Below are 19,259 nucleotides of genomic sequence, written 5' to 3'. Positions count from 1 at the left end.
TACCTGAGTGTCACTCTGCTGCTCCGACTCTCTGGCGGAGACTCGAGGTCTGTTCACGACCTCCTCGGTACTCTCTGTGTCGGAGGTGTTGGGAGAATCAGATCCAGGAACTCGTCCGGTCTCTGGCCCCGGAAACGGATCCTTTCCAGATGTTTCCGCATGGTGGGCGCCGTTTAGCCGGTCATTCTCTACCTAAACATGACTGCCGGCAGCACTGCAGACACTGAAGGAGGACAGGAACACATCATTATTAATGTTCCTAGGATACATTTTGATATATAATTTGCAACATAAATATACATTTGATTTAACTACATATCAAAGAATACAACTGAACAGAATCAACATCAGTTAATCTGACACACGTTAGAGCTGTAGCTCATTAACATCAAAATCCAAAACCCCAAAACTACAGGTGAATACAAATGAATCTGATTCTAATATAAACTAAAGACTGACATGAATGTGAGTCAACAATCACGTGTCAGTTCTCTCCAATAAAAACCCTTATCAAACAGTCTGTTCAGGGAGGAGGAAGTGTTTCACCAGCTGCTCTTAAACAGGGATCATAACACACAGCCTGTAAAACAGTTGTGAAATAAAGCGGAAGGAGGAAATGCATTGAGAAAATATTCCTACTTGTGCTCAATACACTATTTGAAAAGCCTCTTGGATCAGTTGCAAAATGCATCGTCACAAAGTTAAATAACAAGCCTTAACAGTTCTTCCACCACTCCCTCTTGGCAAACTGCCACTGAGAGGTGGGACCACACTGTAAGACAAGAGTTTCAATTTCCCAGAAATCAAAGCTGAAGATTGTCAGAGCGACAACAGAGCAGCAGTGTCTCTGTTTCTCTGAAGAAACACTCAACTCAGAAGCTCTTTTCAACACAGCAGGATCTCTGCAAACTCTGGTGAGTGCACTACAGACACATCACTCACTAAATATCTAGTCAAAGTTGGATTAAAATCTGAATCTTATAAGTATAAACAATATTATACTATAGAAATGTGTCAGTTAAGATAATAGCAACAGCCAAAAATACAATGTAAACTCTGGGTAAGGAAGGTTAGACAGAATACAGCCAAAGCTAGCATTAGCTTGTACTTATTTTCATATTTCCTGTATTTGAAAACATCTTTATAAATGACTGTATTAAACAAAGTAGTATCTAAGTATTAGATTTGTTCTGGACTGTCCAAAGCAAGGTATCTGGTGCTACTGTATGTTACAAGTTTTTGGAATTGCTTGACATTTACATATTTCTTCTTATATAATTGTAACACACTGTGGTGAGCAGCCTTGAGCTTTGAACCCTTCTTTCTCAGCCGCACTGTTTCTGTAGTAACTGCTCTCGGCCTTTATACAGCTGATAACGTTTACTGTTTTTTAACAACAACTTCAGTGATGCTCAGCAAGGAGGTTTCACTCCTCTGTTCAACAATGGCAAAATCCCCCAAAATGAATAGAGCTTACACATTGTGATTTTTAGAGTTTAAAGGGCCCATGTCATGGCCATTTCCACTGATCATAATTACATTGTTGAGGTATACTAAAATAGATTTATACTGTGCAATTTTCCAAACTCGCATTGGTTTCGCATACAGCATCTCTGTCAAGTATGTGTATTCAGCAGTATTCACTCTCTCCACTAAACGACTCGTTGGAGCTCTTGCCCCCCCCCCTCCCTGTGAGCCTAGTGTGCTCCGATTGCTCAGCTCGGCCACTCTGTTCTGATTAGTCAACCACCAGAGAGGCTCCGCCCATGTCTAACAGTGCTTTTTTCAGCTCGCTCTCGGAACATCAGTCTTATAATGGCGTCAGTACAGCCGTATATTTTATATGCTAACTAACCGAACTGTACCTACAACTGTTGTTATAGAAGAGTAAGTTATTTTTACCTGTAATAAACTACTACTGTTTGATGAGAAATCAAATCATGGTTTGCTATATATGAATGATATGTTATAGGAGCAAATAATTCAGGGAAGAAAGGATAGGCCTACTAAGTATTTCCATCAAACTTTATTTTTAGAAATGTACAAAATGAACATAAATATACATATATACACGGTATATCATCCATTCCTCCCCGTTGTCGGCATCTTGCCTGGGCGCAGCCGGGGCTTTTTAGGACGAGGCATCAGTGTGGTAGTCCCGTCCCCGTCATGTATTTTCTGCCAGGATCTGGCTGGACGAAATCAAATGCAAATCACAAAATATTAGAGAAACTTAGTTGTTTTAGATTCGTTAGTAGTAGTTGTGGTAGGAGTGTGGATCTATCTAATCCATCTATCTAATAAACACAGTAAGCTTGCCAGCTAATATGCTAACCTAGCTTTCTTGTTTACCTTGTTAGCAAACACGATATGAACGTTAGCTCGGAGGTACGGCAACTATAATGGAGTGTAATACAACTACTATGAACAAAAGCTAGTGGTTCATATTAGGCTAGCAATAACGTGTTTATAATTGCAATCTTATACGGGTAGTCTGCTACGTTCGGTCATACATTGTAACTGGCATGAATACGATGTTTCCCGTTAGCATGTATAGCTAGCCTCGTTAGCTATACATGCTATCAGCGTCGGAGGAAAGCCAACTGTAATGTACCGTCCTTTGGGGGTCTGTGAGCGGGCAAAGAGAGGGGATTTCCCCATTGTCTCGGCTGGAAGTGTGAAATAAACAGAGTCCCCATTTCAGGGACACCTGTTGGAGGTCTCTAGGCCGTCCTTTGGGGGTCTGTGAGCGGGCAAAGAGAGGGGATTTCCCCGTTGTCTCTGCTGGAAGTGTGAAATAAACTTAGTTGTTTGATGTTCGTCAGCTTGCCAGCTGGATTACAATGCTAATCTACGTTTGCTAGTTGTTCAGTTGTTCAATATGCTATACTATACTATGAACAACAGATAGTGGTTCATATTAGGCTATCAAGCACATGTTTACAATTGCAATCTTATATGGGTAGTCTGCTACATTAATTGTAGCTGGCATAAAAACAATGTTTTTCCGAGCAAACTCAGGTCTAGCTCTTAGTAGCCTTGTTGTTTAGCTAGGTAGCATACACGCTCGGAACGCCAGCTATAATGTAATTACGTTTCGCGACTGACTGTACGGTAAATCACCTGGAGTATACTGTCTATGAGTATTTCGTGTGTGAATGCCAGAGGTGGGGACTCGAGTCACATGACTTGACTCGAGTCAGACTCGAGTCCCATATTTTTTGACTTGAGACTTGCTTGACTAACATTGATAAAAGACTTGACTTGACTTTGACTTGGTATTCATGACTTGAGACTTGACTTAAGCTTGAGACAGATGACTTGAAAGGACTTGTCTGTTTAAAATTAAATATTTGCGTTCGTTTTTGTAGTGAGATATTACGTTTAGTTTTTTCGAAAAACGTGATTGGGTGATTTTAGCGCCGTGCGCGCAAACCTGGCAACCCACTAGACGGCAGGAGTGTCAGTTAACATGGCAGCGGCTAGCGTTACTCCAAAAATAGTGAAGTTTGGATTCAAGGATTATGTTGTTGATGACACTAATAAGAAGAGAACAGCGGTATGCAGGGTCTGCAGCATAAAGATCAGTGACACGACCACCACAACATCCAACTTCATTCGTCACTACAAAAAACCCCACAGAGAAAGGTGCGTGAATGTGTTGTGTTAGCTAGAAAGCTAACGTTAAGTTTAAGCTACGTTAGACTTGGTTTCAAATCGATTAAGCATTGCAAAGAGAAGACAAAACGGTAAATGAACACTAGAACCTCCAAGGGATTCATTTTTACTAACCCTGATACTGACGGGCCGTCAGGAGAGGGAGAGAGAGAGAGGAAAAGAGATGCCTCGTTTATTTCCCCTGTGTTATTATCAGAAGTTACTGTAAACTGTTGAATAATGTAGTTCATCTACTTTTAGTAGTTTGTTTATATGTTTTAATGATGTTGTTTTTGTTTGTAGAAGTGCATCATTCCTTGATTTATTGTAAAAATGAATCTGAACTTTTTAATCTGTTATGATGATAAACTGAAGCCATTTCTAAATTAACCCAATTAACTGAGTTTTAAATCGTCCTACTTAGTTTATAAGGAAATTATGAAGAGGAACAAATTCAATGATTTGAAAATGATATCTCTGTAGGTGCTGACGCTGTTGGCGGTTCTAGTGTTAACAGACATTTAAATTAAATATGTGTAATGGCAAATGCCATATATGATTTTCTTACCTGGAATTCTGCCTTTTTTAACAGACTGATTGAGTCCTAGCTATATTGTCTGCAGTTCTAGGGTTAATATGAATCTAATATGATTGTCATCGGTCTAAATTAGATTTCAAATGATTAACTGTGTATGTAATGAAGATCATAGTGTGGGTTGAATCCATTTTCATAACCACTGTCTTTTCACTGATTTAAATGCGGAAACTGGGCTTATTCATCAGAATCTTGTATGACTTGACTTGACTTGCTTGACCTGAGCAATGACTTGACTTGACTTGCTTGACTCTCACCACAGTGACTTGGGACTTGCTTGATACTTGTAGGTCAAGACTTGAGACTTGCTCATGACTTGCACATGTAGGACTTACTCCCACCTCTGGTGAATGCAGACATTCTCCTGCTATGAGATACATGTATGTAAGGCCATCTGCTGATATTAGAGTTGATATGGAAACGCTAGCAACTTAGTTAGCACAGTTAGCACTGGCTTAGCAGTCCGAAACATGTTTACACATTTAAACAGTCGTGGTAGATACCTTGTTTGATAAATACACAAATAACAATGCAAACTTACAGGTTGTGTACCCGAATCTTCCCCTGCTCCAAACGGTCCAAACAAACTAGGAATAGCATCATCCTTCAGTTTCAAATGCTGTGCATATCCGGCCTCAAACTGGGCAATGTTTTGGAAGCTTTCGTCTGTGAAATGCAGCGCACACAGTAACGTTCTTCGAACCTCTGAAGGAACAGTGTTAAAAAGACATTTCAACCACTGACTTCGTCGTGGTTCTTCCGTCGGTAGGACAAACAGCTCAGATTTCCCCTCACATTTCAGGAAACAGGTCCTTGGCATTGGCATGACTGGATCGATTGTGAACTGAACCAGAGCTTCCAACAGTAAATGTTAGGCTGGCAGAGGGTGCGGCCAGCGCCGCTGGGTGTGGCCATAGCTCTTCGGGATTGGTCCATTTCGTTCCGGGTACCGCATGACATCATGCGGTACCCGGAACTAAATGGAAGACTCAAATGGGCAGTGACGTATCTCCAACGAGGCGTTTTGGGGAGATATTTTCTGTGTTAGAGTTTTACTCGCTACAGGGTGTACTTTGAGGGTTTTGACTCTGCACACCGTTTACATGCATAAAAACGTTCATAACACACAAGGGGACGGGTAATAACCGGAAAAGCATGACATGGGTCCTTTAAACAAAATGCTGCCATGATTTTTTTGATTATATTTATAATATTCTTGCAAACAAAAAAACAAAATGTTTTTGGTTGTTTGGTCTATGTTGTCATTTTCCTCACAGAAATACACCATCTGAACTGCACATTTGAGCCATCTTTAACCCCCTGGTAGATAATGCTGATTCATGCTAATAACATAACTTGTGCTAATTGTGCAAATTGCCCGAAGAGTTAGCATCCTGCGCTGGGGACCTTTACTATACATTTCTAACATAAAACGTTGGGGTTGTTAACATTTTCGCCTTCGTAATAGGACTCAAATAGCATGGCAAATAGACAATATGCAATTAAGTTGTGTTTCTTCACACGTGTTGTCCTCAGAGTGTAAACATGTCTGCTGCCAGCTGTCTGCTGACTGAAGATCAGTTTCTGTGCTCCTTCTGTCTGGATGTGTTCACTGATCCAGTCGCCATACCATGTGGACACAACTTCTGTAAAGCCTGCATCTCTGAACACTGGGATAGAAATGTCCCGAGTCAGTGTCCCAACTGCAAAGAGGTTTTCAACATAAAGCCTGAGCTGCAGGTCAACACTTTCATCTCTGAGATGGCTGCTCAGTTCAGACAGTCAGCTCAACAGAAAGCCAGCAGCAGCAGCTCAGAGCAACAAGTCTTCAAACCAGGAGAAGTTCCCTGTGACGCCTGCACTGGAACCAGACTGAAGGCCCTGAAGTCCTGCATGGTGTGTCTGGAGTCCTACTGTGAGACTCACCTGGAGCCTCACCTGACAAGGCCAGGCCTGAAGAAACATCAACTGATCGACCCTGAGGAGAACCTGGAAGGCAGGATGTGTGTGAAGCACGATAAACTGCTGGAGCTGTTCTGTAAGACCGACCAGGTGTGTGTCTGCATGCTCTGCACTGTTTCAGACCACAAGACACATGATGTTGTTCCTCTGAAAGAAGAATATGAAGGAAAGAAGGCTGAGCTGGGGAAGACAGAGGCTGAAATTCAGCAGATGATCCAGAAGAGACGACTGAAGATTCAGGAGATGAATCGCTCAGTGGAGCTCAGTAAGGAAGGAGCAGACAGAGAGATAGCAGATGGTGTTCAGGTCTTCACCGCTCTGAAGGAGTCTGTTGAGAGAAGCCAGGCCGAGCACAACGACACGATCAAAGAGAAGCAGAGAGAGACAGAGGAACAGGCTGAAGGCTTCATCAAAGAGCTGGAACAGGAAATCTCTGAGCTGAAGAAGAGAAGCTCTGAGGTGGAGCAGCTCTCACGCTCTGAAGACCAGTTCCACATCCTCCAAAGCTTCACGTCCCTGAGCGCTGCTCCACCCACCAAGAACTGGACAGAAGTCAGGGTCCATCCTTCATATGAGGGGACTGTGGTGAGAGCTGTGACTCAGCTGGAGGAGACGCTCAGTAAACAGATGAAGAAGCTGCTTGAGGTGGAGCTGAAGAGGGTCCAGCAGTATGAGGTGGAGGTGACTCTTGATCCTGATACAGCATATCCCGGACTCATCCTTTCTGATGATGGAAAACAAGTTAAACATGTTGATGTGAGGAAGAATCTCCCAAACAATCCAGAGAGATTTTACACTCGTGTGGGTGTTTTAGCAAATCAGAGTTTCTCTTCAGGAAGATTTTATTGCGAGGTTCAGGTTAAAGGGAAGACTGAGTGGACTCTAGGAGTAGTCAGAGAGTCGATCAACAGGAAGGGAAACTTCCAACTGTCTTCTCAGAAAGGTTACTGGACGATAGTGTTGAGGAATGAAAATGAGTACAAAGCTTGTGCTAGTCCTCGAGTCGGTCTCTCTCTGAAGTCTCAGCCTGAGAAGGTGGGGGTGTTTGTGGATTATGAGGAGGGTCTGGTCTCCTTTTATGATGTTGATGCTGCAGCTCTGATCTACTCCTTCACTGGCTGCTGCTTCAAAGAAAAACTCTACCCATACATTAGTCCTGGTCCTAACTATGGTGGTAAAAACTCTGCCCCTCTGATCATCTCTCCTGTCAATCACACTGAGTAGTGAACAACCATTTGATTTTAAATCAGGTTCAATATAATTTCATGTTATAAATTAATGTATTTTAGGGGATGGGCGTTGTATACACTGTGTTATCAGATTATGATTTTTTTCTGTAATTGTTTTCATTGCAACTAAAACCAATGTTACCACATATATTGAAATTATCTGATGAATTCTGAAAACTGCATTACCTGCCTTTTAAACTGTAATATCATAGAAGAAAACAATAATTGTTATCTCTTTTCTTTGGAATAAATCAAAAAAACTCCTGATTTTATTATAACGGCACCAAATAATATGATTAAGAACACCATGAGCTGTTCTCAGATGAGCTGAACATACCTCTTCACAGTTGAGATAGTTTAGTAGGAAGTGTGTGATAATGTTGTTTATAAGGTTTTGGGGTGTGTGTGAACAGCTGATTTGAACACTGTGATACATCATGAGGGACATCTGAGGATAATGTACTTTGTTTTTGTTGTTCGTTTGTTTTTGTTTTTTCATAGATCTTTTCTTTAATGTATTTTCTTTTTTGTTGGTGAAATATGTAATGTAATGCAATTAAACCCCTACTCCTATACTCAATAAAAGTATACAAAAAAGATGAAAGTCCATTGTATGCACTATTTTATTTCTATTCTGTTATTTCTTTCAATATTTGTAATTGATTCATTTGTTTTATGTTCTATATATATTCATGTTGCTCTGTTGGAGGAGCCTGGTGTCTTAAGTTTTTCATTACCATACACATGATGATAAAGTCTTTGAATTTGAATTCGTCAGAAAGTCACCTGAACACAACACAGAGGATCCTTTAGCCTACACTGTAAAAAAAAAACTCGTAAAAAAACGGTCAAAGTACTGGCAGCAGCGGCTGCCAAACAAAAACCCTTAAATTAAAGTAAAATACTTTAACTGAAATAAAGTGAATAAGCCATTAATTTACGGGAATTGTCCTTAAATATTTTACAGGAAAACACTGTAATTTTACAGATTTATCCTCTCTTTTTACAGTCAATAACCTTTAATAAAAGTACATTACTAATACTTTAACGTACAAATACTCTAATTTTACAGATTTATCCTCTCTTTTTACAGTCAATAACCTTTAATAAAAGTACATTACTAATACTTTAACGTACAAATACTCTAATTTTACAGATTTATCCTCTCTTTTTACAGTCAATAACCTTTAATAAAAGTACAGCACTAAAACTTCTACGGGCAAAAAACCCGTAAAAAAACGGTCAAATGACTGGCAGCAGCGGCTGCCAAACAAAAACCATAAAATTAAAGTAAAAATACTTTAACTCAAATAAAGTGCAAAAGCAATTAATATACAGAAATTGTCCTTAACGATTTTACAGGAGACTTTCCTCTCTTTTCAAAATCCATTGTCTTAAAATGTTACATTCAAATACCTTAAATAAAGTTCGGATGAGAAAAACTGTTTTTTACATTTTTTTTTATTAGATTTGTATGATCAAACACTAAAATAAATACAGAACCTAAAGTTCTACAGGTAGAATACTGTTATTTTACAGCTTTTTTCTAACATTTTCCAATCAAAGACATTCAATGAAAAGACATCACAAAATGTTCTGTCGGAAACAATTACTCTGAAAACTTAAAATATGAAAACTAATGAATACAGCATTTCATATTTAAACATCATACTTATAAACAGTAGAAACAAAAAGTAAGTTGAATTTTTTTAAGAGTACTTTGAAACATTCTCAACTGAAAATAACAGAAATTACAAAATGGCAACATATGTTCACATTGTCAATTTGAAGGAGCAGTGTGCAGGATTTAGTACGTCTAACAATGGGGATGTAGGTTCCAACCAATGGATAACTTGTTCACTCACCCTCCTATCCCAAGTTTGTAGAATGTATATTGGCTGCAAAAACCTTGAGGCCCAATCATGTTTCCTCTGTCCATTCTGCGCTACTGTAGACGTGGCAGTGCAACCTAGAGGACAAAAAGATCAGAATCAGAAACAGGTTTTTCACACGTATGAGGAATTTGACTAGGTGTCGTACATACACATATAAATTAAAAAAATTAAATAAAAAAAAGTACACAGATAGCGAACTATATTAAGAACACTGTAATAAAAATATAGTAAGATAGCAATAAAATAAAGCAGTAATATACATCGAAATAGAATGCAATAAATTATAGAATATAAAATATGTGCAGTAAGCAATATTTAAACATTGCATTATTTACCATCCTGTGATCTCCATTATGTAATGCATAGAGTCTGCGTTGTGGATGAGGTAAAGTGTCAGTGGGGGGGCCTTGTTGAGGTGGCGAGAGGTTTTGGTCCTGATGGAGAGAGGTTTTGGTCCTGATGGAGAGAGGTTCTGGTCCTGATGGAGAGAGGTTCTGGTCCTGATGGAGAGAGGTTCTGGTCCTGATGGAGAGAGGTTCTGGTCCTGATGGAGAGAGGTTTTGGTCCTGATGGAGAGAGGTTCTGGTCCTGATGGAGAGAGGTTCTGGTCCTGATGGAGAGAGGTTCTGGTCCTGATGGAGAGAGGTTTTGGTCCTGATGGAGAGAGGTTCTGGTCCTGATGGAGAGAGGTTTTGGTCCTGATGGAGAGAGGTTCTGGTCCTGATGGAGAGAGGTTCTGGTCCTGATGGAGAGAGGTTCTGGTCCTGATGGAGAGAGGTTTTGGTCCTGATGGAGAGAGGTTTTGGTCCTGATGGAGAGAGGTTCTGGTCCTGATGGAGAGAGGTTCTGGTCCTGATGGAGAGAGGTTCTGGTCCTGATGGAGAGGTTTTGGTCCTGATGGAGAGAGGTTTTGGTCCTGATGGAGAGAGGTTCTGGTCCTGATGGAGAGAGGTTTTGGTCCTGATGGAGCGCAGCCTCCTGCCAGAGGGGAGGGGGGTGAACAGTTTGTGTCCAGGGTGGGAGGGATCGGCCACTATCTTTCCTGCCCGCCTCAGGGTCCTGGAGGCATGCAGGTCGTGGAGGGATGGCAGATTGCAGCCTATCACCTTCTCTGCAGAGCGGATGACACGCTGCAGCCTGCCCTTATCCTTGGCTGTGGCTGCAGCGTACCAGATGGTGATGGAGGAGGTGAGGATGGACTCCATGATGGAGGTGTAGAAGTTCACCATCATCGTCTTTGGCAGGTTGAATTTCTTCAGCTGCCTCAGGAAGAACATCCTCTGCTGGGCTTTTTTGATGAGGGAGCTGCTGTTCTGCTCCCATTTGAGGTCCTGGGCGATGATGGTGCCCAGGAAGCGGAAAGACTCCACAGCAGTGACTGGGGAGTCACACAGAGTGATGGGGAGTCACACAGAGTGATGGTGAGCCACACAGAGTGATGGGGGCGGGCGGGGCTGCGTTCTTCCTAAAGTCCACAACCATCTCCACTGTCTTGAGAGCGTTGAGCTCCAGGTGGTTTTCCCCACACCAGGTCACCAGATGGTCCATCTCCCACCTGTAGGCAGACTCGTCCCCACCAGAGATGAGTCCGATGAGCGTGGTGTCGTCTGAACTTCAGGAGCTTGACAGACTGGTGACTGGAGGTGCAGCTGTTGGTGTACAGGGAGAAGAGCAGAGGGGAAAGAACGCAGCCTTGAGGGGTACCGGTGCTGATGGTCAGAGACGTGTTTCCCCAGCCTCACGTGCTGCTTCCTGTCAGACAGGAAGTCTGTGATCCACCTGCAGCTGGGAGAGCTTGTCCTGCAGCAGAGCTGGGATGATGGTGTTGAAGGCAGAGCTGAAGTCCACAAACAGGATCCTGGCGTAGGTTCCTGCTGTGTCCAGGTGCTGGAGGAGGAAGTGAAGTGATAACTATTAGTAAACCATAATGATGGATGTTATTATCAGCAGCTGCCAATAGATCCCCTAAATCTTGTATGATGGAACACACACACACACACACACACACACACACACACACACACACACACACACACACACACACACACACACACACACACACACACACACACACACACACACACACACACACACACACACACACACACACACACACACACACACACACACACACACACACACACACACACACACACACACACACACACACACACACACACACACACACACACACACACACACACACACACACACACACACACACACACACACACCCCCCCCCCCCAAGGGCATTGATTATTTCATAAGTTTAGAAGGGGGGAACATAGTCTAACTACAGTTAGCTTTTGTTAATTTTACCTCGAGCCAAACTTGTGATACTTGTTTCTGAAATCCCTTTCTCTTAAAGTGAATAAAAAACAAAAAAAACAATGGAGCTTACCCTAAAACTAACCACTGGATTGCTTGTCTAACATGACCTAGTCCATGTTAGCGAAGTACAACTGGGATTTCGAGGGGGAAGATATGCTTGGTTGATTCTAATTTTTACTTTCTTACTTTTTGAATACAAATCATGTTTGTATCACTACACTTCTAAGGGACAACATGGGTCAAACATTGCCCGTATTCTTTTGCTATGTTATTTCATGCATGGCTGAGTGTTTATTTACTATACATTTTCAAAAATAATTAATTTTAGCAGTGATTTAGACCAAGCATGTATGATGTAGTAATACAACAAGTATTTTAGTTCACACAGTGTGACATTAGCTAGTCATGTTAGCTTGTAATATATAGAGCAGAGCTAACTAGCAAGTTAGCCGAACGTTAGCAGTTAGCTGTTTATGCTAGGCTAGCTGTTGGCTGCTGAACATTAACAAACTGGATTCCGCTGTAAGAAAGCTGTGAAACTTTACATTAAACTTGGCGACAACACTGTGACACCCCGCTGCATGTTTATGTGTAATTCTCCCGTGTTGGAGACGAGAGGTGGAGCGGCAGCACTGCAATAAGCTGTAAGCTAACGTTAGCAGCCACCTTGTTAAACCAGGTTTGGGCGCAACATCTTGCAAGAAACAGCATCTCAGGGCTTCTTAACATTTAACAACCTATTAATGATGCAAACTCAGCTAACTAGAAGAAGAAACGTAACCTTAAATAAAAAATAAAACATTCACAAACTAAGGATTATCTAAATACATGTTTAACTCCATTACAGTTGCAGGACTCACCAGATCTCAAGTCTTCTGTTCTTTGTTGACGTCCCGATGCTCATATTTAACGTGTAGATGTAAAACGATCCCGATATTAATCCATTAATCCATAAACTCCTGCAGCTCCGAGCCGGAGCTGGAAAAGCGCCGGTGTGAAAGGGGCAGACAGCTGTAGCTCCGTCCGCAGGAGGAGCCCGCTCTAACTGACGTGAATGTTTCAAATGTGAACAACAGGCGCGGGCAGTTCTCATTGGCAGGTTTCTTCAATGACGTTTATATTAACCAATCAGGAGTGTTGTGGACTCATTCCAAACATGCCTGACTTGTCTGCCGTGTTATGGCTGAATTCCAATTCAAGTGCCGTAGCTCTGGCTGTCAGCCAGAATCCGAAAACCATGCACATTATACTGCATGAAAGACTAAGGCTTATTACTGTATATTGACCAATGGGGGAAAAAACACAGCAACAGAACACATAAATAAAACAAGGATAACTGTGACTTATTGTTGAGTAAATAACAGTGTGTGTTTTAAACCTGGGTCCTCCCTGCAGAGATTTCTCCACTTTCTAAGATTTTTATTTTTTTTAATGATATTGTCAACTGTAGATGTTTACAATATAGTAAGTTAGGAATTTAATGAAAACATATTTATTTACTTTTGTTTCAACATTGGATATTTTGTGTTTGTGGTGGATTCAATCGAATATTGAGAAAATGATTTATGTAAAAATGTTTTACTTTACATTTTTTTTGTTTGACGCTTTTTTTACAGTTTTATGTTTACATTAAAATTACAAAGAAATATCTTAAAGTCTTATAATAGTAATACACTTTTATATTACGAGTTACATATTTAATTACAGTTAATACTTTTTATTTTACGTACATCTGCATGTATTTTCTGAAAGTGCAAAAATACTGTAAATATTATATAGTAAATTTACTGTAAAAAAAAATGAAATAATCGTTATTTGTTGTTATTGTCAAAATACTTAAAATAATGTTTTGGGTTGTTAATTTATAGTTAATATCTGTCATTTTACAGGATTTTGCAAGTTATTTAAAAAAACATGATAATTACTATAAAAATTTACAGTTATTTCCTGTAAAATTACGATCTTTTTTTACAGTGTACTTCATGTGGTTTTATTCAAGTGATATTTTAAATGCAGAACTTTTTCTTGTAATTGAGTATTTTTCAGTGGTTGAAATATTTAAACTAGGAACTGTTTCTCAATTGCTATTCAAGTATACATTTGAGTTACTTGTACCTTGCTTTTCCATTTCCTATACAACCTTATACTTCTACTCCACTAGCTTGAGTTACTCTTCAGATTATAACAGCAAAGCACTGACTCAACATTTTACTGCACGATAAATTACTTTTAGATTTGATTAAGTGTATTTTATTAATAGTGCCGAACTTTGACTTGTCCTGGAGTATTTTAAGTGTGGTATTAGGTCTTTAACTTCAGTTCAATCAGGAAAGTCTTCATTTTTTAGTTTGAAGAACATTTATTGACACATGCGCCAAATGATAGGAATGTTAATAATCTTTGGTTATTTGACCCGACCCTGATATCATATATTTTAAGGGGGAAATGCAGCCTTGATATCATTTCCAGACCTGTTTGCTGTAAGAACTCAAAGCCTCAGCTCTGCCCAGACAGGATGTGCCACTCAGGGCCGCAGCCAGGGACAATATTAAAGTGGAATTTAAAAATATTCAGCCTTCTTTAAATATAATTTGACTCAAAATAAGCAGCATGGCAGCAGTTTTATTATATGAATAAATGTATGATGTGACAGTAATGGAGATGGACACATTGTGTTTTTAATGGTTTTCTATTGAATTTATTTAGGATCTTACACATGTACACAATTGTGATGTTAACAAGAACCATCAAGCTCCAGATGATATTACTGCAAAAAGGCATATGATTAGTTAAGTTAAGCCTAAATGCGTTGTTACTATTAGTTTAATAACCAACAAGCAGCTGAAATACAAATGTTCATTTTAAAAGTGACTTTCAGCAGGCAGGGATCAGTAAGACAGCCTTAATGATGAATGATCAAACTACTCAGTCTTAAAATATCTCTATTAAACTTTATACTATTAAAAAACTCAGTCAAATCTTTGGAAATATTCAGAAATGGTGGCGTTGACAGGAAACCGAGAGCTCGTTGGCTCTTGCTAAACTAAATGAAAAGCTTTCAGATGTACTTTAAAACTGAAGGCTGTTTTTATCTGTGAATCAACAAGCTCACACTGCAGACCAGTCGGACTTGTTCACCCTCATGTTTTTATAGGGCGTGTAGTGCCGAGAGATAGGAGTCGGAGGCGGTGCATTGAAGGTGAAAAGTGGTGCTTTAATGAGCAGCAGAAAACCACATGTTGTCGGGTCGCAGCCCGGGAAGAAGAGAAAGAGAAAGGAAGGAGGACACAGTATATACCCCGGAGGTACAGTAAGCATAAGTGTCCGTGCGGAACAATACCCCCAACCTGTAGTTCCATGAGTGAATTATGTATTAATAAGTGATCACTACACAAGCCCCCCCAGAATTCAAACATGGCACAATCCCCGCGTCCGGGAGGAAGCACCACAGGGGCCGAGGAGGGCGGGGTCGCAGGCGAGGGCCGGGGCATGGAACGGGCCGTCGTCAGGGGGCCGCAGGAGAGGTCAGGGGCCCTAACGAGGGCGAGGGCGAGGGCATCCCCACCGGGGGGTGGGGGGCTGGCCGGAACGGGCCGTCGTCAGGGGGCCGCAGAAAGCAGGGTCGCTGTGTTGCGACGTGGGGACGGGCGTGAATATCCCGGTGGTCCCCAGCAGGGAGGAGCGCTGCCCGGCCGCAGGCGAACGCACAGCGGCGGCGGGCACGAAGTCCTCGGGAGGAAGGAACCGTGTCCCTGGGAGAAAGGAGCCGTGGACAGGGGAGAGGCCAGACGGGGCGCCGTCCGAAGCCGCCGTCGAGGCGAACCGTGAGCCGCGGTTAGAGGAGAGGCTAGGCAGGGTCCAGAAGCGCGCCACCCACGGGCCGATGAAAGCATGGGCGACGTCCGAAACCGCTGAGGCGAGGGAAGAGGCCAGACAGGGTCCCGAAGCGCGCCACCCACGGGCCGATGAAGGCATGGGCGACGTCCGAGACCGTAGAGTCGAGGCGAGACGGGGTCCCGAAGCGCGCCACCCACGGGCCGAAGAAGGCATGGGCGACGACGGAAGCCGCCGTCGAGGTGGTGAAAAAGCGAGAGGGTCCACACGAGGCCGACCAGACATGGTCGAACCTCCTCTCAGGCACCAGAAAAAAACTCAAAAGGGTCGTCCTGTCCACGATCAAAAACAGGTGGGTGAAATTGTGAGAGGATCCACGCGAGGCTGACCAGACTTGATCGAACCTCCTCTCCGGCACCACAAAAAAAAAAGGGGCTAACAGTCGGATGTCGATAGCCAATGGATGTCGTTAGCCGCTAGCTGCTAGCCGTTAGCTGTCGTGGCTAGCCGTTCTCGACGGCCGTTAGTCGCTGTCGGCGGCGGCGGCCCCGGAGCCTCTGCCACCAATCAGGAGGAGACAGCCACGGCCATTGCCGTTCGAAAGCGCTGGAGACGCTGTAGTACATATGCCAGGCCTGTAGATGGTGCTGTTCTCACAGAATCTGCCCTTGCAAAAACAGAGCTAACATTTTTCAAATTGAGCGAAATGAGGCATGGCTAAAATGCATGATCTGTTTGGTATTTTGAAAAAAGAAAAGTATAAATATGCCTTATATAGGTATGGTCCTACACTATATTATTCAAATATAGCATGATAGATCCACTTTAAAAAAATGTACTTGACTATTTCCATTTGTATATTTCTACCTCACTACATTTGTCTAAGTGTCTGATGGCTGGAGCCTGTGTCAGTGTGAGCGGTCCGACTTCTAATGATTATTATCTCATTCTTCACCTTGAACACACTCCAGCACTGCCTGTACAGGTGAGACTAACTGACTGCAAACGTCCCGTCTGATTGGGAGATAAATAAAGGGTTTTTTAAATATCAAAATTGCATGATATGTACTTGTAAAGTCTATTTTAATAATGCTTTGTTTATATGCTGGCGCTAATAATTTGAAATGCACAGTCATTATTTTTAAAGAGGTGGATGGTGAATAATATTACAATTAAAAATGTTCACTTACATCATGACTTTGTTTTTTATTACAGTACAGGTTTTCTGAAATGTTGTGTTTGAATATGTGCTCACTTATACAGAAACAGCATAGACATGTGTACACTGGTTAAAACCAGGATCAAATTATTGTTTAATTGTCGACTTATTAGAGTAAAAGGTTTTTACAGAGGTGAGTTTTGATATGGGTTTGTACCACTACATAAATACAAAGAAACTGTCAGCAGCCATTAATTATAAAAATATTCTGCATGTTTTTTAGGGATATAAATCTTATAATCCTTCACGCAATCATGAATAATCAGTCTATAAATATGGCTATTGATGATATATGAAAAACCACAAAACATTTTGCAGTCCACAGGAAAATAGGTTTAAAAAAAAAAAAGTAACCAATATGACTGTTATTGGATTCCCATTTAATCTGGCATTATCTAATAATAATTTAGTTAGGAATCAAATAAGCCAGAACTTTCAAAACTGTCAACCATTGGTGACATACCTTCATCGTTTAGCGACATAATGCTTGAATAGCACGTTTTGTAGGCAGTTGGCTCAAGGAATAAGAGGTTAAAACTTGGACAGTGTCTGCAAAGACTCAAGACAACCTGTCTGCACAGAGCAAACAAAAATATGCTATGAGACAGTGAACAAATGTGCAATCTCATAGTGCGTCCCCACACACAGAAATATGTCTATGAATACTTCAGTTGTACTGTGTGAATGAGGTCAAATGACATGTTATATTTCAATGTGTGTTCATTGAATTATAGTGGTAGAAGTGTTTCAGGTAGTTTCTGTGCTGAATGCGAAATTGATTGACTTAAAGGGCCCATGTCATGCTTTTCCGGTTATTACCCATCCGCTTGTGTGTGTGTCAGAAAATACCTCCCCAAAACGCCTCGTTGGAGATACGTCATTGTCCATTTGATTCTTCCATTTCGTTCCGGGTACGGCATGATGTCAAGCCGTACCCGGAACGAAATGGACCAATCCGTGGAGCCGTTACGTTACGTCCGCGGAGCCGTTACGTTAAGCCCCCGCTGATTGGTCCAAATTGACCAATCCACGGACTTCCTCACACACACACACACTCAGTGCAGGCAGCTCAGCTGATTTCTCCTCCCTGGCTGCAGGCTGATAACAGACAGTTGGGATCGCGGCGAAATTCTCTCTGCAGACCCATTCTCACAGCGTTTATCAACCTTTTTCTTACTCAATATCAAGCCACACTTATTGTTTTTACTTCGGCTGTGAGTTTGTGTGTGCTCAGGATGAGTTTGGCTCTGTTTCGCTGTCGCTAAGGAAACCACACCTCCACGGAGCTCAGCGCGATTCACAACGTCCCGACCAATCAGAGCACACTGTGCTCACAGGGAGGGTGGGGGCTGGAGCTATTGGAGCTACAACGAGCCGTTAAAGGCAGAGAGTGACATTCGGTGAATACACGTAGTTTACAGAGATGCTGTATGAGAAACCAATGTGAGTTTGGAAAATGTTGTAAGTTTGTGAGTTTGTAATATAAATCTATTCTAGTAGACCTCAACAATGGAATTATGATCAGTGGAAATCGCCATGACATGGGCCCTTTAAAAACTGAGTATTTGCACTTTTGAGGGATTCGAAAGACTGTTGATAGATGGCCTACTGACTTTGACCTTTAAAAAACAAGAGCACAAAAAGACTCACTGATATTTAACTGTCTGACTGACTGAGTGCATGTAGTGGAAAAAGTATTATAATGCTTTTGGGGAATTTGCCTTCCCTATAGTGTGGTATATAGTTTTTAGTGTATGTAAATGGTCTGCAAAGGCTAATATCCCCTGGAGTTTCTCTCTACTTTGTGTGTTAGTGTACCTGAGGGTCACTCTGCTGCTCCGACTCTCTGGCGGAGACTCGAGGTCTGCTCACGACCTCCTCGCTGCTCTCTGTGTCCGAGGTGTTGGGAGAATCAGATCCAGGAACTCGTCCCGTCTCTGGCCCCGGAAACGGATCCTTTCCAGATGTTTCCGCATGGTGGGTGCCGTTTAGCCGGTTGTTCTCTACCTGAACATGACTGCCGGCAGCACTGCAGACACTGAAGGAGGACAGGAACACATCATTATTAATGTTCCTAGGATACATTTTGATATATAATTTGCAACATAAATATACATTTGATTTAACTACATATCAAAAAATACAACTGAACAGAATCAACATCAGTTAATCTGACACACGTTAGAGCTGTAGCTCATTAACATCAAAATCCAAAACCCCCAAAACTACAGGTGAATCTGATTCTAATATAAACTAAAGACTGACATGAATGTGAGTCAACAATCACGTGTCAGTTCTCTCCAATAAAAACCCTTATCAAACAGTCTGTTCAGGGAGGAGGAAGTGTTTCACCAGCTGCTCTTAAACAGGGATCATAACACACAGCCTGTAAAACTGTTGTGAAATAAAGCGGAAGGAGGAAATGCATTGAGAAAATATTCCTACTTGTGCTCAATACACTATTTGAAAAGCCTCTTGGATCAGTTGTAAAATGCATCGTCACAAAGTTAAATAACAAGCCTCAACAGTTCTTCCTC

General features: G+C 41.7%; 1 protein-coding gene across 1 annotated transcript; it reads left to right on the top strand.

Annotated features, from left to right (window-relative positions):
• Positions 1-692: 692 nt before the first annotated feature.
• LOC117479781 (E3 ubiquitin-protein ligase TRIM21-like) lies at positions 693-7,992 on the top strand. Its single transcript, XM_034126862.1, has 2 exons — positions 693-914; positions 5,789-7,992. Exon 2 carries the CDS (start codon positions 5,798-5,800, stop codon positions 7,436-7,438), a length of 1,641 nt encoding a protein of 546 aa, XP_033982753.1. The 5' UTR covers positions 693-914; positions 5,789-5,797; the 3' UTR covers positions 7,439-7,992.
• Positions 7,993-19,259: the final 11,267 nt, after the last annotated feature.

The sequence above is a fragment of the Trematomus bernacchii genome, unplaced genomic scaffold (genome assembly GCF_902827165.1).
Source record: "Trematomus bernacchii unplaced genomic scaffold, fTreBer1.1, whole genome shotgun sequence".
NCBI classification, from domain to species: domain Eukaryota; kingdom Metazoa; phylum Chordata; class Actinopteri; order Perciformes; family Nototheniidae; genus Trematomus; species Trematomus bernacchii.
This window is presented reverse-complemented; position numbering and strand designations above follow the sequence as displayed.

What these genes read in the sequence shown, in the direction of transcription:
- LOC117479781 (XM_034126862.1), top strand. Translation starts at nt 5,798, where the DNA reads ATGTCTGCTGCCAGCTGTCTGCTGACTGAAGATCAGTTTCTGTGCTCC.